Source organism: Furipterus horrens, unplaced genomic scaffold (genome assembly GCF_987537825.1).
Source record: "Furipterus horrens unplaced genomic scaffold, mFurHor1.1.pri manual_scaffold_5, whole genome shotgun sequence".
Classification (NCBI taxonomy): Eukaryota; Metazoa; Chordata; class Mammalia; order Chiroptera; family Furipteridae; genus Furipterus; species Furipterus horrens.
The window spans coordinates 14,006,951-14,027,284 of NW_028327175.1; the positions used below are offsets into that span (position 1 = coordinate 14,006,951).

Below are 20,334 nucleotides of genomic sequence, written 5' to 3' on the forward strand. Positions count from 1 at the left end.
TTTCCATAGACATTCATGCCTTCATTTATATTCTTTAATAACTTTGTAACATTTAACTTAAAAAAAAATTTTTTTTAAGAAGGTTACTTTATTTCATTTTATTTATCTGTTTTTAGAGAGAGGGGAAAGGAGAAAGAGACGGAGAGAAACATCAATGTGCGGTTGCCACTCACACGCCCCCAACTGGGGACCTGGCATGCAACCTAGTCATGTGCCCTGACTGGGAATCGAACCAGTGACACTTGGTTCGCAGGTAACATTTATTTTTAAGTATAGGTGGTTTTTATTTGGTGTATTCACAGCTATCTTTTTTGGGCAAAGTTATGCTATTATAAGTAAGACATTTTATAATTCGTTGTTGCTTATATGGGAAGTCTGCTATGATGCTGTGTTACCATTCTTAACACGATGTCAAATAAAAATAAAACACCAGTCTGATATCCAAGAAGAGCACTTACAAGAAAGATAAATCTTTTAAAATGTTTTAAAATGTCTATCCTACCTGAGTTAAAACAGCTCATGGGAATTGTAATAGATGACTGCTAACCAAACTAGGCCCACACGGTCAATGCTGTGAACACACCGAGATCATATACAATTAATTAGAGCTATAATTTGGTTTTAAATCTGAAGGCCCTCAATACACACCTTTTTCTTTCTTTTAGCACACAAAATTAATTGACCCATCAAAGTAACATCTTGTTACAGAACTCTAGTAAAAAATTTTCAAAATTTAAATATAACTGCACTATTTTGCAATTCTGATTTTACAGAGAAATAAAGCTTTTTGGCACACAATGTTCTATCAAAGTGGAAAGTTAAGTCAGTCTGCTTTATTTTTCACACCAGAAACAAGCACCCACACTATCAGCATTGGAAAATCAACTTGGTGACAAGAAAAATTCATTGGAAAATAGAATCATTGGGAAAAAATAGGATCTGGTGCCATCTAGTGAGTAGTAATGGTAATATGACCTTGGGCATTAGCCATTACGTTAGGCAACACTATCATTTTAGTTACATGCAACTCAACAGGTACACATGTAGTCAAGGCCTGAAAATTACATGCAAAAATGAGAACAACTACTGTATTAGAACTGAGGAATAATGTTGTTATTTTTTCTTTAAGTGCTGTCCTATCTTTTAAAGGAAAATAAATCAAGTAAGTAGTTAAAAATGATTACTGAACACGACAAATACTGAAGGGAGGAAAGACTTTGGCGAATTAAATAAATGAACAGCTCCATGATTAAGAGCCAGCCAGACAAGGTCTCTTACTCATGGGGAGGCTGGTGGAAGGCCATATTAATGGTAGGCCGGAATTAAGGATTTAACTTTTTTCCTACTATTTACACAAAGAGCTGGTTTATTTGGAAAAAATATCGACCCAGACTGCCAATAAAGTGGCACTTAAGGACTATAATGAAAATCAATGCTCACATTGACTGTCATGGAGGTGTAACACCCCAGAAGGGCTTTTCTGATTAGCAAACTAGAGTTGATTTTGGTTTGGTTGCGTTTACTCAAACAGACCGCCTCAACACCAACAGTGCTGAGAGCATTTTTAGCAAGAGATGCGTCACAGTACCAACAGCCTCGGAGAGGTGGGCTTCCTGCAGTGTTTTCATGGACTGGCAAGTCTGTTTATTATTATTATTATTATTATTATTATTATTATTATTATTATTATTTTTGGTAGTAGCTTTTGAGAATGTTGACTTTCCCATAAGGCCACGGTGCCCTGAGAACTACGAGCACGCCGAAGACATGTTTGTGGTTGTCCTTCCCTTCCTAACATTTCTTATAATCCATGACTTGTTTCTTAGCTGTTCCTCAAGAGGGCAGGGGCCTTGCCTGTTCTGTTCATTACAATATACCCAGCACTTAATTATGTCTGGCACATGTAAATGCTCAATAAATGTCAGTTGGCTGAGTGAATAAATCAATAATGAATGAATCTCATACCATCAACTGGCCTGGGAGAAAAAAGGGAATAAAACACCCTTACAGGAAAAAAAAAAGGGGCATCTGTAATAGCAGAAACAAACAAAAAACACCCTCAGAAAAGTGAGGACAATTATAGAAAGGGAGAGAGACAAGCAACAGGGCTAGGATTGATGCTCACGAAATTGCCATGATTTAAAAACCGACAATACCTGAAAGATTTTAAGTCCAAGTTAATATAAAAACAAAGTGTTCTCTGGAAGACTCATTTACAAATAAGTTAATGAAAACCCCGTTACTACACTGAGATGTAACGAGAATCGAGGGTTCGGTTGTTTCAAGCTGGAGAAGACTCTGCCGAATACACCAGGTGAACGTCTAGAGTCCCATAGAGGGAGCGTAGCACATTGAGGACTTTTTCTTGAATGGTGTCAACTTGCTCAGAAGGACAGTAATCATCCAGACTTGACCTGGAACCAATAAGAAAACAAAAACAAAAACAACAACACGTACACAGGATGAGATCATACTGTGCAGTGAGGAAAAGGCTGTACGTATTGATTTCAATGTAACACAGAAATGAAAGTGTGCTGGATTTTGGAATAATAATAGTTAAAAGCTACTAAATGTTTACTCACGCCAGGCACATGACACAAATTATGTTCTTTAATCTTCTCAGCCACCCTATGAAATAGGCACATTTACCTTCCCTTTAAAGGAATCTGAAGCAGAGAAAGATTCACCTGCACAGGTCACAGAGCTAGTGGCTAATAAGTAGTGCTGGTGACAGGATTGGAAACCAGAGGACCTCTCTTCAAAGTCGCAGTGCTTAACCACTAGCCTCATGTTTCCTTGAAAGGGACATATTGCCTGAGAATACTGGGGCTTATTATCTTAGTGACTGGGCATCCTTCTCATTTAAAAAAAAGAAGATTTTATTTATTTATTTTTTAGAGAGAGGGGAAGAGAGGAGGAGAGGGAGAGAAACATGCATCGGCTGCCTCTTGCACACCCCCCCACGGCAGACCTGGCCTACAACCCAGGTGTGTACCCCGACTGGGAATTGAACAGGTGACCTTCGGTTTGGGAGGATGCCCAACCCACTGAGTCACACCAGCCAGGGCTTTGCATTCTTTCATGTGCACATTAGGGCTAGAAATTATGAGGGTAGAGGCTTTCTGGCTGATAAAAGGGTTCTGCTTCTGAAAACAATGTTATCTATGCAAGTGCACAGCATTGTCCAAAATGAAATGTAGGGATGTGCTGGTGTACGAATTAGTGTCCCAGGGAGTAAGTATTGAGAAAAGAGCCAAGTGGCACAGGACAGAAATCGGTATTTTTGGGAGTCTTTCTAGAATCACCAACTACAACTTGAATGGCCAGGCAGTCATAATGTCGCTGACAATGACAGCGGGGTTAAGCTCTGAAGTGGTTCTGAAATAGGGTGAGGAAACCATTTAGAGGGAGGGACTGGAAAAGAGTGGCATAGAAATTTTTATAGACAGAAAGGAAGTTAGTTATATAGCCTACTCCCTATCACAAGTAATTTAGAACTAGAGAAATAATCTCTAAGACTTATAATAAACTCATTCTGTTCTCTGGTGGTTAGGTTATTTTGAAGCTTGATATATAAATATTTAACACATAATAAATCATATGGAACAATTTCAAGTTACAGTCCAAATATAAATATGGACAAAAACCTACTTTAAGAAAGTATCACATATAAAAGATTAATTTATGACAAATAAGGGGTACCTCAATGCTTTCAAAAAACATTTCAGGCCTTTTTAACACTATTAGAGTGGTCCTTGATGGGAAAGCCCAGTGAGAGTTTTGGAGTTCTGGAGGGCCATTTCTGGTTGTCCAATCACAATCCGGGGAAAGAGGGCAGGGCTGCAGGAAGGCTGTGACGTGCAGGGCAGCCCAGCAACGTAAATAGGAGGGACTGTCCTGTGCCCTGCATACTCTCTGAAGTCCACAGAGCACTCACGGGGGTGAACAACCTGTGCCCTGTTTCTAATTTTCTGAGCCTAGAATTTAACACTTCTGTATATATGAACAAAGTATTTTTGAAAATGGATTTAATATGTACTAAATTTTTCAGAAACGAAACTACTCTGTTTATTGAGGGAAGACTGGACGGTAAGTGCAGAATTGCACCAAGAGGTTGTTTTGACTAGAAAATCCATGTCACTAAGGCAGCGGTGTTCATGGTATTTGGCTGATACAACATGCAAGTATCCGTCTGCGCTTGTAACCGTTACATTTAGTGACTCTTTGTAAAGATGCAAGTCCAGTGTGGCATTTTAATACACATTGCTTTTATCAATTACTTTCATTTCTCCTTTATGTTACAATGATATCTTTGTGTGTCTATACATATATAAACATATATTTAAATTACGTGTACAAGCAGGTTATTGCTACGAACTAAGACTAAATGTTTGTGTACCCTCCCGCCGCCGGTGGAATTCGTATGTTGGATGGAACTTAATCCCCGAGTGGTCAAATCTGGAGGTGACGTCTTTGGGAGGTGATGAGGTCATGGGGGCAGACTCCTCATAAATGGGACTTAGTGCTGTTACAAGAGAGGCCCCAGAGCACCACTTCACCCCTTCCGCCATGTGAGATTACAGGGAGAAGACAGCTGTCTGTGAACTGGGAACCAGGTCCTCATCTTGGACTTTCCAGCCTCCAGGGCTATGAGAATGAAATTTCTGCTGTTTTATAAGCATAGGTCTATGATATTTTCGTTATTGTAGCCTGAATGGACTAAGACAATTATATTAACTATATGTTATATCTGATATTTATATATTTTAAAATTATGTATGTATGCAGGCTAGATTATCTATGGATTTTGTTTCAGGATGGTAAAAGATGTTACAAAATGCTTGTCATAAAAAACATAAATATTATTTGAGTATTTAAAGAACTTATTTTAGATCTAACAGTTCTATAGAAAACCAAAGATTAACATAAAAAAGAAAGATTTATTAAATTGTAACTATACATATAGTATGCTTAAATTTGAAACTTGGCAGCAGCTAAATATCCCTCTATAGGACACAGAAATGGGAATTCTTATTTTATCTGAATAACATCACCATCTTGAGCGACAAGATAACATGTTGTTTGCCAATCATTACTAATAGCAAAGAGAAAATACAACATCTGAAATTTGAGCTGAGGGGGTAAAAAATCAGTAAGAATCACTGTACAGTATTAGTAATGATCTGATTAATCTATGGAAATTGTATTAATTTCGTACTGCTTTATAACAAATTGTCACAAACTCAGAGGCTTAAAGCAACACAAATTTATTATCTTGCAGTTTTGCTGGAGGTCAGCGGTCCTAAAACAAAGGTGCTGGCAGGGCTGCGCTTCTTCTCCAGGCCCTAGGAAAGCCTCTGTTTCTCTGCCTTTCCAGCTTCCACAGGCTGCCTGCATTCACACCTTAGCTAATGGGTCCGTCTTCCATCTTCAAAGACAACGTTCTAGCATCTTCCAATCTCTCTGATTCTGACCTTCCTGTCTTCCTATGAGGACCCCTGTGATTGCACTGGACCCACCCAGAAAACCCAGGATGATTTCCTCATTTTAAGAACCTTGAGTTAACCAACCTCTGTGAACTTCCTTTTGCCATATAAGCCAATACATTCACACATTTTTACAATTAGGATGTGGACATCTTTGATGGGCATCATGCAGGCTACCACACTTACCTGGCAATTGTCACAAGAGTAGGCTTCGGTAAATTTTTCAGTAAATAGTATACAGACTGAATCAGATGCTCAATTTCTTGTTCTGTGCTAATATGGTGAGGAAGTTCTGAATAATCACAGGTTAGACCAGCCTGGTGAACCTGAATGTGAACAATTAAAATTTATACTGTAAGGCTTTATTGTTTTTAGAAGATTCTTTAACCATTTAATGATCTTGATGACAAATCTTTTAATATTTTTGTGAATTGGATTATATTTTCCTTAATAATTTTTGTGCCATAGTATCTCTTCTCTCAAGTTTGGAAGGATTGACCCATACACCTGTTTGGGCCTGATGTCTTTTCTAGAAATAATTCTTTAACTACTTTTAAAATTTATTTTATGATTATGGATTCATTCAGTTTCTGTCTTTACTTGAGTCTGACGATTCACATTTTCTAGCAAATTATCCATTTTACCTAGATTCAAAAAACTGATATGAAACTATCCATAACATTTTCACCTTCTCTTTTGTTTCAACATATTATTTACTTTTTAAATATATGCACTTAGTACTACATTCAAAACTTCAGGAGGATACGAGGGAAAGTCTTCCTCCTATCTTATTTAAGTGACTGTTATCAGTTTCTTGTGTATTCTTTATGTATAAGCACATACTACTGATATCTGTATGTGTTTTAATTGTAAATGACTGGCACTAAACTAAACATGCCTGAAAGCTGGAAATGGCTCACAAGCTGACATTTTGCGGCTTCTGCTTTAAACTTTTGAAAACTGGATCTTGAATATGTCACAGCTTTGCTTAGTGTACAAGAGTGCAAAGCATGGAAAAAACACTAATCTGCTATTTTATTGGAGGCTCTGGATTAACATCAAAGATTTAACCAGCAACGATCGATCCATGAATGTATTATAGTGTTATAAAATGACAGACTGCATAATCTTTTCGACTACAATGATGGAAACACTTAGCGTTCTAACCCTGCAGCTACAGGCAAACCATATTTGATCACGTAATCTGCAACCGAGGCCATTACACCCCTTCTTTCAATGTATAAAACCTTCCCAACCATCAGAAAATCCAGAGGCAATGGAACAATTAAAATAGATTTGAAGACAATTCATTAATATCATGTGAGTTCAAAGATTTTAAAATCTCAAGTGTCTTCTAACTCCCTTTTTTGTAAAAAGATTTATTTATTTATTTAGAGAGGGGGAAGGGAGGAAGAAAGAGAGGGAGAGAAACAGCAATGTGTGGAAGCTACATAGATTGGTTGCCTCTCTCATGCCCCTGAACTGGGGACCTGGCCTGCAACCCAGGCATGTGCCCTGACTGGGAATTGAACTGACAACCCTTTGGTTCGCAGGCCGGCACTCAATCCACTGAGCCACGCCAGCCAGGGCCTAACTCTTTCTACTTCCATTAAAAAGAAGGATGACTAGTATATTGTCAGCAAGGTATTAGAAGTCTTGGAGGAACACTTATAAAGTATGATTATCTCACCACTATGCTGTACACCTGAAACCAATACAAAATAATACTAAATGTAAAAAATAAAAATGGAGTAAAAATGAAGGGTAAGTCTTGGATTAGCCATGATTTAACCAAAACATTCTTTTCGGGCTATTTTTTATTCTTATAAAGTTAGCATTAAACCAATATGTAAACGTCAGTTCAAATAAGGTGGTTTGATTGTATTCCATGACTAAATAAAATATTAAAGCAAAAACATGATTTACTGAAGTACAAGAAGCAATAGAGGTAAAAGAACAACAGAAGGCTTGGGGGTCTTAGCTCTGGCACAAAATCTGAGAAAAGGCACATGAACTTCAAATGGGAAAAGATGTGCTTCAAAGACTGCAGAATGACATAAAAGGAAAAGAAATGATGCCTAATGGTATTCCCTTTCGCCAATGAATTCAGATCACCGTTGGTAGTCAGTTATACAGTTGATACCATCAAAAGGCACTCATCAGAGCACCTTCTTGTGTCTTTGTTTGGTTTTTATAATCAGAAAAATTTACAGAATGAGGAAAGAAAGGAGGAAAGATGTAAAAAAACAAACCAATAAAGAAAGAACAACATAGAGATTGTATTCTCTCTTTTCTCTGCGAAAAAAGAGATTTGTCCAAACAAAACAGAACAAAACATAGCACTTTGGCTTCATAGGCAAAACTGGGAAAAGTATGTTTTTCCTAGAAAACTGAAAAATGTTCCAGCTTCTGAAAAGCATGTATTGTTGTTCATCACTTAAAAAATAAATAATTCATTCACACTTCCCAGGAACACAAATAAAAGTGACCTACTTTAACAAAAAGCACATTTTTCTCCAGAAAAATGCCTTTGAGAAGGGTCAGTTTTTTACTTCAATATAAAATATTTACCATTTCATAGTCTGGCACGTCCATCCGTTTTTTCAAACTCTGTACAAGCGGAACTAGTGATTCCATTCTGGAAAAAAGCCACCCCTCAATTAAAAATCATACCACTTCAACTAAAATTACAGTAACCAATTATACATTACCCTTAAAGTTCATCATTAACGATATGTTTCATATGATTTTGGGGAAATGAAAAAAAATAAAGCTGTTCAAATATCACTTTAAAATATTAAGAAACAAATGTCCCCTGTTTTCTTACTTAAAAAGATCAGATGTGTTAAATGTTGAAAATTAGCACTCAAGAAACTGAGATTTTCCTTGTCTAAAAATGCAAGCTCTGCTGTGACTTTAAAAAATAATTTTGATTAGCAAGAAAACCAAGTGCCTTAAACATAGTGTTAAAAAAAATTTTTTCTGAAAGTTTAAAAAAATTAAGGTATATTTATTGACATGTATACTACCACAACAGGAAAAATTCTGTACTGTTTGATATAATAACAATGGTCCGTTTGAGGTATTTAATTTAGGTGGAACTCTTTAGAAGCCCTGATTAATTAATAATTCTAGTGTTTTAATGCCTTCTCCACCAACATCGACTCATTTGGTAGGAGGGGATAAAAAGAAAAAGAAAAAAAAGAGGCAGGAAGTTCTGTCTATCCACTCACCCTGCTATTGCTCTCTTGTGACTGATTTCTTCCATTTACACTATAAAGAAAAATTTCAGTTTGGGAGGTCAATTTGAAAATAAGCTAGTTTTGATCTTCTATGCTCCTGGGGACAAAAAGTTTTATTTTAGTTTCCTGGTTGTTTGAGTTTATATAATTAAAAAAATTACTTTACAGAAAAGTAACTATACGATTTATGTCACTATCCTTTTAAACTAGCATTAATACTAGTCAATAGATGATCTCCCTATTTTCTGGTCAACACAGAAAACTGGCCAAATAAATGACCCAATGGAAAATCCAGATTTCAAATCTTGCTTCTGATGCTACGGGGCAGCTTGAATATAAACTCTTCTTCTAACAGTTGGACTATCCGCAAAAAGAGGACGTTATCGCAGTGTAATTTACCAGTCTAGTAACTTATTTTTCTATTGCTAGGTTAATTTTCTTTTTTATTCCACTTAGAACAGGGAGTGTCTTACTCATTTTTAAGCTTCCACAAACCTACCCCCACATCTTACACACAGCAGGGGCAGCTGCTGCACAGTGACTGAAAGCATACCCACTTACTACGTGATTCGGGGCGACTTAACCTCTGTGCTTTAGTTTCCTTATCTATAAAATGGAAATAATGATAATTAAGCCATAAGACTGTTATAAGAAATAAATGAGGCAATGCAAGGAAAAACCTTAGACATTAAAATTTATTGGGCACATAGAAAATACTCAATAAATGCCAATGAGTGCTACTAAATTTGTGTTGAAATTTAATACTAATTTTTAAAAGCAATTTATCTAGGAGTGAAATATTATAGAGTTGAAGAAAAATGTCTGAAGGTCTTACCCAGGATTTGAAGACCATTTTTGTACAGTTTCTTCATCATCACCATCACACAAATCAGCAAAAGTAGCCTCTAAATCTTCTAACTGGTGAATTCGGGTATCGACACAATCTACCAAGTCTTCCTTTAAATGCATAGAAAAGCTGAGATTACAGTTATTCTTTCGAAAACCAGGTGACATCCCATTACAATGAACATTTCACTTCAATTAGTTAAGACATGATTTTCAAGTACTAATCATGGACTTCCCCAATTAACACACACACAAAGAATTTGGACAGTTGTTTGAGAGCACTCTTAATAAGCTGTAAGATATTATTAAACATGTGGTAAATAGATAAAACCCGAATAAATGAAGGATACCTCTGTCAAGTTGGCGTCAGGCTTTTTAAATTGGTACAACTCTTGTAAGATTTTGTATTCCTCCTAAAAGACAAAACAAAAATCCATATTTTAAGAAAAAAGAACTATATTTTTCAATTATATGTTTTAAGTAAAAAATGGCGGTGATTCAAGAACATCTTAGATAATCATTTAAAGATTAGTCTGGGAAAATCAGGCCAAACGGATAATTGAGATTTCATTGTAAATATTATCATTTCTTCAAGGTAACTCCATCCATCTGGGCATGACAATCAGAGGTCTTTGATTATTTAGATAAGTCACGTGGCTTTCAATATGCATACAGAGTAAGAACTGTAAAGTACAGCATCATCATTATAAATCAAATACTGAATTTAGAAAACAGACAGTTCATCTGAATCCCTCCAGAACAGATCTGGAACAACTTCCTGAACGCTAAGGCAAGCAGATACATGTGCCCATAAAATGCACCTAAGAATGCGCATTTGGATCACGGAGTTATTAGTCTCGTAAATGCATAATTCTATCTCTGGTGATTTGCATTTAAGATCTGCTGAGGGAGCATAAGGATCACAGGCCTCAAGGGTTAGCTACAAACAGTGCATGTGTAATTAGGCACCTTATTATTCACTGAATAATTTGTCATACAGGGTTTTATAGATACAGAATATCTCTGGAAAGTTCCCATAAAAAACTGGCCATAGTATTTCTTTCTAAGGCAAGAAACTGAAGGAACAGGATGAGGAATAAGAGTGACATTCTTTAACACACACTTTCTTCTGCTCTACGACTGTTTTTCTTTTTCAACCACGTGTACACATTACCCCAATTAATAAATGCAAAATAATAAATACTATCCAGAGCAGGACTGGCAACCTATGGCCTACAATTACTTTTCGTATGGCCATCAAGGGATGAATGGTGTATACAATTTTAAAGGATTTGAAAGAACAACAAGGAAGAATATGTAACAGAGACCACAGGGGACCCGCAATAAAGTCATTACTACCTGGCTGTTTGCAGAAGTTTGCCAATCCCTAGGCTAGAGAAATGTCATATAATTCTCAAGATCTATGTTTTAAAAATACCAATTTACCTGAGTGAATATTTCTTTGAAGGGATTCTTGACTGAAAAAAAATCTAAGTCAATATCTAAAACAAATGCATCCCCTTTCTTCAAAATTTCCAGAATGTCTCCAGTGCTGACTGTGGTCTGGCATTCCTGGCTTTCAGAAGAACACGAACATGAAGGTTCTAGGCAAGTCTGGACCCTTCTCTGTGTCACCGTGTCCTTTTCCAATCCTTCCGAATAAGAGTCACAGTTAGTAGAGGCAGTGTTTTCTGCGTCTTCCAGTGTTAGCTTTGGTTTCTTAGCAGAAGACACTGCATCATTTTCTTCTTGATTGTTACAGAGTTTATATGGCTTTACCATAATTACATCCAATTGTAAAGGTTTTTGATTCTCTAGCTGGTCTTCAGTTACATAAAGACCGTCACTTAGGAAGTAATGATCTGTACTTGTCACCCTGGATCAGAGGAAAAAACTATTTTAAAGATGGATGGACAGAGCAGCTGACATTTCACACAGCATTTCCAGAGCACTGCAGAACTACAAAGAACATATGAGACGAAAACTGGGAGCTAGCTCTCATATTTGTACTTCCTGCTCTTCTGTAGAAATAGTGTTCCCCAAATTTTTAGCTGGGCATAATACTGCCCAAAGTCACAGGCTGTTTGTGGCTAGGTGTGGCCATTTGGCCAAGTCCTCGCCTTGCCCTGCCCTCCCCTCCCCAATGACTGGCATATGACACAGAAGTGGCAAGCCCACCTTAGACTATGAGGAAAAAGGCAATATTCTAGAGATGACGGAGAAAAAAGATAGAAGAAACTGGGGTTACCCAAACTACAGAACTGCCCTGGACTATATGCGGTAAACTCTTAATATGAAAAAGAAATAAACAATCCTGTTTCAGCCAGCGCTTTGGCTTTCTCATATACCAGTTGGAACTTTACCCCTCCCCCAATCACTTAAGACAAAAATTACATCTGGAAATAATTTCTCTTAATAGAAGCTCCCTCAAAGGTATTTCAAAGCTTCATTAAACTTTATACAATTTTAAGATTTTAATATAAAAAACCAACTTTGAAAAAATCTTGTACATGTGCAGAACATATTTCACAAGTTGCAGATATCTGATTTTAGATGTATTGGCATGATCTTAGCTTTTCAACTATATATGCCTTGGTAGTATTATGAACAGTGAAACCAAATGCTTCCTCTAGAGGCACACTCTACACAAATAAAATAATGGTTAATATTTATTTCCTACCCATCCTACCCCAACATATACAGTCTTACATGTAAAAAGATATAATTTTCACACAAAACATTAGTTACACAATAAAACTAATGTCCAGGCTCATCAACAACTGCACCATCCTAAGAAAGACAAAAGCTGGACGTCTTAACATAAATCTGTATTCTTCTTTAATAATGGTATTTTACTTTGTTCATATCAGTACACACACATTTCAGACTACACACCTACATGTATGTCTCTTCCATAAATTTCTACTTGCAGGATTAAAATCATGAGATAATCAAAGTCTTCCTATTATACAGTTTCAAATGTCAGTTTCAGATTGCTCAAAATTATTTGATTTTGCAGAGACCTGTTATAGGTTAAAGTAGGCCTACTCACTTAAGTACTTAATAAAAATAATTGTACTTATTCTCAATAAGTACAATTTCATGTATATACAATAAAATTATTTGTGTACTTGATAAGAATATACAAGAAAAGTAATTGTATCATTAAGGATAAGTCAGAAGTTAAAAAGTATCATTTTCAATGAAAATGATTATTTCATTTGCAATGTATTACCATTTAATGCCAATATCCTTCAGGTTATAGTCCCACTACTTAAAACATTCATCCCATCACAAGAGAATTGAGAAGATACACAAAACATTGGTTGTAGAGCTTTTACTACAAAAATAGTTGTACATGTAACTCAAGCCACAGAATTCTGTAATTTAGAGTAATTATCTAATCATATTCATAAAATTAAAACCCCAAATCTACTTGTTAGCCATTGGATTTTTTTTTTTTTTAAGTGAGTTAATTTTGCTTTTTCACTGCTAATTGCTCCATTCAGAGGACCAGTTATATTGGAAGGAAATAATAAATGTGTCATTAAATATATAAATCTAAAAAGCCTTTCAATGATTTAATAGAGTTAGTCATCAGTGGAGCCAGAATTCCAGAAGATGAAGATCATGTTATTCAAAAACAAACTTGGCCAACAACAAAACATAAATGGTGTGTTAAGAAGTTTAAGAGATTTGAAAACTTGTTCCTGGTGTTTTGAGAACTCCTTTTGGAAGAGCTGAGGCTTAATCTGACTCTATATGTGTGTAGAGACACTTGTAAGTTACTACAGGAGTCCAAAATAAGATAAAAGCATTCAACCTCTTTCATACTGATAAGTATGAGGAAATTACCTGATTGTTGTGGTAGAAGTGTCTTTGCCAACTAAAAAGAGATGTTTACCCTCTCTGATTTGCTGAGCCCATGGAGGATGAAGCCATATCACATGAGAAAAATGGCCAGCATAAACTGCGGGCATAATCCAATTCTCAATACTTAATTCTCTGGAAAAAGAAAGAGAGAAGAAGAAGGAAAACTATTAGTGAGCGACTTGTTTTCCATATGTAATTTCATTCACAGTATTTTAAGACAGCGGATTGCAAAGTGTGGTCTGAGGGACTGGTTGGAAGGTTCCTGAGATACTACCTGTGACCATTAGTTAAAGCAGTTTTCCTAAAACTGTAAGGCATTATTTTCCTTTTTCATGGTATCGACATTTGCACAGGTGGCACAAAGCAACGGTGGGTTGGTGTCGTAAGATTAATCAAGGCAATGGCACCAAACTATACTAGTAGTCATTGTATTCTTCATAGCCAAGCTCTAACACTCCCCCAAAGCCAGTGTCATGTAAAAATATCCTTCATGATTCAACCTTGATCTTGAGTATACATTTTAAAATATTCTGTGTGGTAAAATGAGAAGTGCACAGAAGGTATTTCTACGTACTTTGAAATCCCAAGGAAAAGCGCTTGTGATTGGATTGCAAGCAAAGCACCATTGTGTTTGAAAGACTGATAAACCATGGTTATTCAGACATGAATATGAACTGTTGGATTCTACGGTCTAAGTAAGCTTTAAGAAACTACCACTAGTCAAGTGTTGGTATGGTATTAAAGAATATTCACAATTATCTGAGAAGGCTCTGAAAATTCTCTCACTGAATTTTTCTCATATACTTCCACCAAATCAACACATGGCATCAGACTGAATGCCAAAGTAGATATGAGAATCTTCTATATAGGCAAATATTAAAAGAGATTTACAAAAACTTACAATAGTGTTACTCTTTTCACTAGATTGTTTTGCTTTAGAAAATATGTTTGTCTTTTTTTCTATTTAAATTTTTTTATTGTTCTATTACAGTTGTCCCAATTTTTCCCCATTGCTCTCCACTGTCCCAATATATTTGTTTTTCATAAAAATATCTTCTTTATGCCAACATATAAAGGTCTATTGCTACTACTATGTAACTTTTTATATCATACTAGTAGGCTACATACTAACAAATATGTACATAAAAGAGACAGTGACAACTTCAGGGAACTTTCTTACAGAAGAGAGGCTACTAAGTTATTATTTAGAGATACATTAGGTATGATCCTTCCTGAAGAATATAGAGTACAAACTACCAATTTTACTTCTATCTCTATGATTCTATATAACTGACAGTCAGCAGGATTTGTGACCCGAAAATAAATAAATTGGGAGGTTGGAAAAACTCAATATTGGAAGGAAAGATATACTAATTAAATTATTGAACTATGTGTTTACGATACATTAAAAAAAAAAGACTTTATTTTTTAGAGAGCGGGAGGGAAGGAGAGAGGGAGAGAAACATCACTGTGCAAGAGAAACATCGATTGGTTGCCTCTCGCACACCCCCAACTGGGGACCTGGCCCACAGCCCAGGCATGTGGAATCGAACCAGTGATCTTTTGGTTCACAGGCTGGCACTCAACCCATTGAGCCACACCAGTTAGGGTTAAGATACATTTTTTTTTGTATGTCTCAGTATTCAGACTTTTAAAGCTGAGAGGAAGGGAGAATTGGCTCAGATAATTTTTCAAGTTTCTTCTACAATACTTCTAATATTTTATATTTTAAAGCAGAGCCACCTGCTTTGACTGGGCCACTTGTTTTCATAAAAACATTTTCATTGGAACAAAACCACAGCCATTTGTTTACATAGGGTCTACGGTTGCTTTCACACTACAAGGGCAGAGATAAGCAGCTGCAACAGACCATTATGTCCAACTAGCCTAAAATTTCTACTACCTGGCTCTTTAAGAAATAGTCTGTCATACTTGCTTTAAATAACATAAAAAAGGTAAATAAAACAAATAGAGCTTAACAAAGTCTACTTTCCTTAATTGCTTGTCATATACTGCAAACTGCATTTCAAGCACATACAAGATCATTAACAAAATCATATATTACCTGAAAAGAGTTTCCTTATCAAACACAGTGTCAGCTGGCATATTCACAGGAATAAGGAGATCCGGATGGGAATCAAAATGCACAAAACTTATATTACTGTCGGGTAGGTGTTTTGAACCAATGGCTCGGTATATGAAAGGCAGAACCTATAAAAGACATACGCACACATTCAGAACTGGCAGTGAAATCACGAGCTTACACTCAACCACAGACTGGAAAGCAACGCTTAATGCAACCAACCGCACATAATTTGAAGCACACCAAGTTGTTGGCAAGTAGGTGAATATATGCAGGGAAAAGTGTTCGTTGTAGGTGAGTTAGATACTGATCTCCAGCTTTATTTTTTTCCTCAGAACTTCCAACTTGCACCTCCAAAGGCTCTAATGGGCATCTTTTGCTGCCACAATGAGCTCCGAAAATGCGAGGAAACAGACAAGGGCTGAAAAAACCCGCTAGTTAATACGCGCACTGTGTCCAAGCTACCCTGGCTGGGTCTTCTGGCCCTTTCCATACTTTAGGAAGGTGTGGTCGGGCTAGGTGGTCTATAGAGCTTTGTCTTGTTAGTCTCTATAGTTCTAAGTTTAATAGTGACCTTGATTAAGCAAACAAAGAAAAAAACCTCATAGACACAGACAACAGGACGGTGATCACCAGTAGGAAAGGGGGTTGGGGGAAGTTAGGAAAAGGGAGTATAAATGGTGATGGAAACAGACTTGACTTGGGGTGGTGAACACACAACACAATATCAGGATGACGTGTTATAGAATTGTACACCTGTTACTCCAATAAATTTTTTTAAAAAAGACTGAATTTGAAAGCACCGTCTAACCCACACCGGCTCTTTCTCTCAAGCTCATACACACTACGACCAGGTCCCAGGAAGCCCAGCTTCCTTCCTCTTCTCTTAACGGTCTCCTTCCGTGAATCCGGAATCACCTTTTGCTTTTTCATATCCAGAGAAATCCCAAGGTGCATTAATGCTACACACACACACACACACACACACACACACACACACAAAAGGTTTCAGACCCACGGACCTCCCTTGCAGGCTTTCAGAAGCCCGCATTCCGGCACTCGTTTAGCTACTCTAAAACAGCACTGTCATAAAAATAGGAAACATTTTCAGCGTTTAGAAACGCGGGGCACCGTGTTAAAAAAGGTACGTGCACACTACGCACGCAATAATACTAACGGCCCTAAAACTGTCCGTATTTCATATATGATAATCCGCATTCTTGACAAAAAGCTTCCCGCCTACACAGCAGGATTGCGCCGGAGATGCCGGGGAGGGCCGGAAGCCTGAGTTAGGGTGCAGGTTAAGGACGCGGGGCTCTGCAGTCGGATCGACCAGTGGTGCGAAGCAGAGCAAGCGCCCCATAAACGCCAGTGCCTGTTCTTCTAAATTAGCTGCCAAGGTAGTCTTGGTGTTTCCCTTCAATTCAAGGCAACTCGCGCAGGTAACCAACTCTGGGTCTCTCTGGCCCTCCGGCCGAGGCTCCGCCGCTGCCCGCTCACCTCCTGATGATCCTCCACCACCCACACCGGGAGCTCAGGGTAGCGCCGCAGGCGGGCGCGTTCTCCTGCGGAGTCGCTCATGTTTCCGCGCTTGGCTGTCTCCCAGTGAGCCCAAGACCCTGGGGCCAGGACCCGCTAGGGACAGAGACTCTGCCCCACCGCCCTCCCCAGGTGGAACCGCGCGCTCACCCGGTTGCGGTTCCTGATTGGAGGACACAGAGGGCAGGGGGCGGGCTCCGGAGGGCCTAATGAGAGTGATTGGCTTAGATGTCCACCGCTTCTGTTGACGCGCCAATCACCGTGCACGTGGCGCTGCAGCGAGTCCTGCAGGCATCCCTCCCGGGCTCCAGCTTTTTCTCAGGTTTGCTTTTTAATTCCCGTCGTTTCCTGTTCCGGAGGCGCGGAGGTGCTCCGGTTTTAGCAGCTGCAGAATAACCCTGGCTTTGCTCCGACGGTGATCTCGCGGCCGGGGAGACTTTTTGTAGGTAAAATGGCCACCTCGCGGGTGTTCGAAGAGGGAACCTTTGCAAGTGTCTGGATTTAAACGGGGCTGATGGCGGGGGCTGCGGCGCCAGGCGCCAGGAAGTTGGGCGCAGACAGCCCCTCTTCAGATCTGGAGCTAAGGGCAAAAAAGCGACCCCAGGCCCGGATCCCGTAAATACAGAGAAGTGACAAATGAGACCTCTCATTCATTTGCGTAGCGCGTACGATGGTCCAGGCCTGGGGACGCCCGCGTCTCGGAGGGGAGGTGTACCACGAACCCGGCGCTCGCCCGCTAGGGCTCCCAGTCCGGCGGGAGATGCAAACGGGGAAATGTGCTCAGCCGTAGGAACGTGATCGGCCTGCGGATTCAGCTGGGGGAAAAGAGAGTGTTCTTAATAAAAACGAAGTCACACTTTGCAACTCTTTCTACGTAGATTGATGTCTCTGGACGCGTTAACTATTCCAAATAGCTCCCTCACTTTTCATACTTAACAAGCACCAACCTAGGAGGAGGCAGGCTCAGAAAATGATTACTTTGTCAGTTGCAGTGTTTTCCTTGACTTCTGAATTAACGTTTGCATTCACAACACAGCCTGACTATGCCTTTACTAGGTCAGTTTCATAATCAGTCTCTAGATATTCTATCTATAGAAACATTCTTGGGGGTCTCATAGTGGACGTTAGACTGTTACACAGTGAATGAGGGTGTTAGTGATTCTGGCTGTTGCCCGCCTCTCGGTCCAGCACCATCCTTTGTTTCCCTAGACTCTGCATACCTCTTTTCTTGTGTGTATTGTATTATATTATTTTTAAAAATGTATTTGTATGTATAGCTCCTTGAGTCCTGCAGGCTGTGTGTCTTACCTTTGAGTCCACAGGGCCTGTGACAGTGCCCCGCATGTACTGGCTCCTTAAATGTTGTGTGAATCAGTGGAAAGGTCTTTCTGTCTGATTTTGATAATGCAGATCTGTTGTGGATATATGTGAATGGGAAATATACAGTAGCAACATAGAAACATGTACTATTGGTGAGACAGTAAACATTTATTGACCACCTGCTGTGTGCCGGATGCTCTGCCAGGGACTGTTAAGGATTCAAAAATGACTATGAATCAACCCATGTCATCTGGAAGCTAATAATCTAGTGGAGGAGTTAGACATGTGCACACATGACTATAATATGAGGCAGTCTCTGGTAAGTGCTGTAAAAGAAGTAAGTACAGACCAAGAGGGAAATCTAGAGGGAATGGGATTACTTCCTAAAGGGAACCAGGAAAGGATTCACGGAAGAGGTGGCATTTGATATAGATAGATGGGTAGAATTCAGTTGGCAAATTCATAGGGTAGGACATTTCAGAAGAGTGAGCAAAGAACAACCTAGGTGATGGTATTTGGCATGTTAGGCAACTGGGAAAATGTGGGGTGATAGTTGCTTCGTGAGGAAGATAATGGAAAATAAGTGGAAGAAGCTGCGTTCAGATTGTTGAGAGGCTTGGATAACATGTATGTTGTTTGACTTTGATTCTGTTGGCAGGAAGTAGCCCGTGTTGGCAAGATCAACTGTTTAGGCCTTAGATTTATCTTGAGGGCCTTGGAGTGAAAAATAATCATTACTCAGGTATTATTTGGTGCCTGATACTTATTAACCGCAGTGGTTGATACAGCTGAAAAACCTGAAACGGTTTTCATGAGCCATTTGAAAATCTTCGTTAAGCTTATTGGTAAAGCTTTAGTTAGAAAGACTTTAGGGAGGCCCTGGCTGCTGTGGCTCAGTGGATTGAGTGTCAGCCCACAAGCCAAGTGTCGCTGGTTCGATTCCCAGTCAGGGCACATGACTAGGTTGCACGTCAGGTCCCCAGTGGGAGGCGCAAGTGAGAGACAACCACACAGTGATGTTTCTCTCCTCTTTCTCCTTTCCCCTCTCTCTAAAAATAAATAAACAAATAAACAATTAAAAAAAAAGAAGACTTTAGGGACGTGCTTCTACATTAAAGTTTTTTGCATTTAATATTTATTTGCATTTTAAAAACATTTTTCTGAAGTTTAAGTACTTGAAAAGTCATTCATGTTCACAACATTCTTTGGGGAAACTGGAGAATGAAAATCAAGGATAACTTACATATTCAGGATAACTGTTACATATTCAGGATTTTAGTTATGCTTGAATTTGAACACTGATCTCACTGTGAAGGAAACTAGAGTATGGAGAGGGAGAGGAAAGGTGATTATTCCCTCCCGCCCCCCAATCTTTTAGCAACTTAGAAATGGAATACGCCCAAATTTTCAGTCCTTTTAGCTGCTGATTGTTTTGAGTCATCAAGGCAAGTATTAAGGACATCTTAAAAGTTAGTTGTAAACTTTAATTCAGTTCAACATCCTCTTAATATTGTTAGTATGCTAAATGCACCGGAGAGTGCAGAATTAGTGTTAAGATCATTGCAGAAATATTTTCTAGCTTTATCAGTTTAAGAAACGTTTTTATGTCTGTTTTGTTCTTTCTGTCCTCTAGAGCTTATATTCTCTGTAGGAGATGTGACGTTGACCCAGACAGTACATCATGATGCAAGGCAATACATGGTGAGTGGCGCGGTGGTAATGGCAGTAGTTTTGGGAGAACAGAGAGCAGAGCAAGCGCTGGTGCTGGGGTATAGGCTTTGGGGAGGACTTAGATATGTGAAGAGTGGGGAAAAGGAGTTCATTTGGGTCGTGCACGTGGCTAGGAACTCCGACCAGAGCAGTTAATGAGGCGACCCAGAGCCCTGCGGTGATGGAGCTTGCAGCTCCGAGGTGCAGGCAGACATTAAAGGTGGAATTAGGTAAT

At 38.6% G+C, this 20,334-nt stretch overlaps 2 protein-coding genes across 4 annotated transcripts in view; one reads left to right on the forward strand and one right to left on the reverse strand.

Annotated features, from left to right (window-relative positions):
* Positions 1–818: 818 nt before the first annotated feature.
* Positions 819–17,208, reverse strand: CUNH5orf22 (chromosome unknown C5orf22 homolog). 2 transcript variants are annotated; one of them, XM_090276199.1, is made up of 9 exons: positions 17,031–17,208; positions 15,513–15,658; positions 13,430–13,579; positions 11,021–11,450; positions 9,925–9,987; positions 9,564–9,685; positions 8,058–8,124; positions 5,673–5,812; positions 819–2,414 (listed from the first exon to the last, which is right to left on the reverse strand). In XM_090276199.1, exons 1-9 carry the CDS (start codon positions 17,109–17,111, stop codon positions 2,282–2,284), a joined length of 1,332 nt encoding a protein of 443 aa, XP_090132325.1. In that variant the 5' UTR covers positions 17,112–17,208; the 3' UTR covers positions 819–2,281. The 2 variants fall into 2 exon arrangements, with proteins under 2 accessions (XP_090132325.1, XP_090132326.1); XM_090276200.1 differs by lacking the exon at positions 17,031–17,208 and adding an exon at positions 15,758–16,377.
* Positions 17,209–20,025: 2,817 nt separating this feature from the next.
* DROSHA (drosha ribonuclease III) overlaps positions 20,026–20,334 on the forward strand; it is a 103,380-nt gene continuing 103,071 nt past the window's right edge. For both annotated transcript variants that reach the window (XM_090276201.1, XM_090276202.1), the window contains exon 1: positions 20,026–20,090. In XM_090276201.1, the coding sequence (XP_090132327.1) occupies positions 20,071–20,090 (20 nt within the window). In that variant the 5' untranslated portion in view covers positions 20,026–20,070. The remainder of the gene's footprint in view (positions 20,091–20,334) is intronic.

Coding starts and splice junctions, on each gene's coding strand:
- CUNH5orf22 (XM_090276199.1), bottom strand. CDS start 17,111: ATGAGCGACTCCGCAGGAGAACGCGCCCGCCTGCGGCGCTACCCTGAG. Junction 13,580..15,512: donor GATAAGGAAACTCTTTTCAG/GTAATATATGAT, acceptor TTCTTTTTCCAG/AGAATTAAGTATTGAGAATT. Junction 9,988..11,020: donor TCAAAGAAATATTCACTCAG/GTAAATTGGTAT, acceptor TTTGTCTTTTAG/GAGGAATACAAAATCTTACA.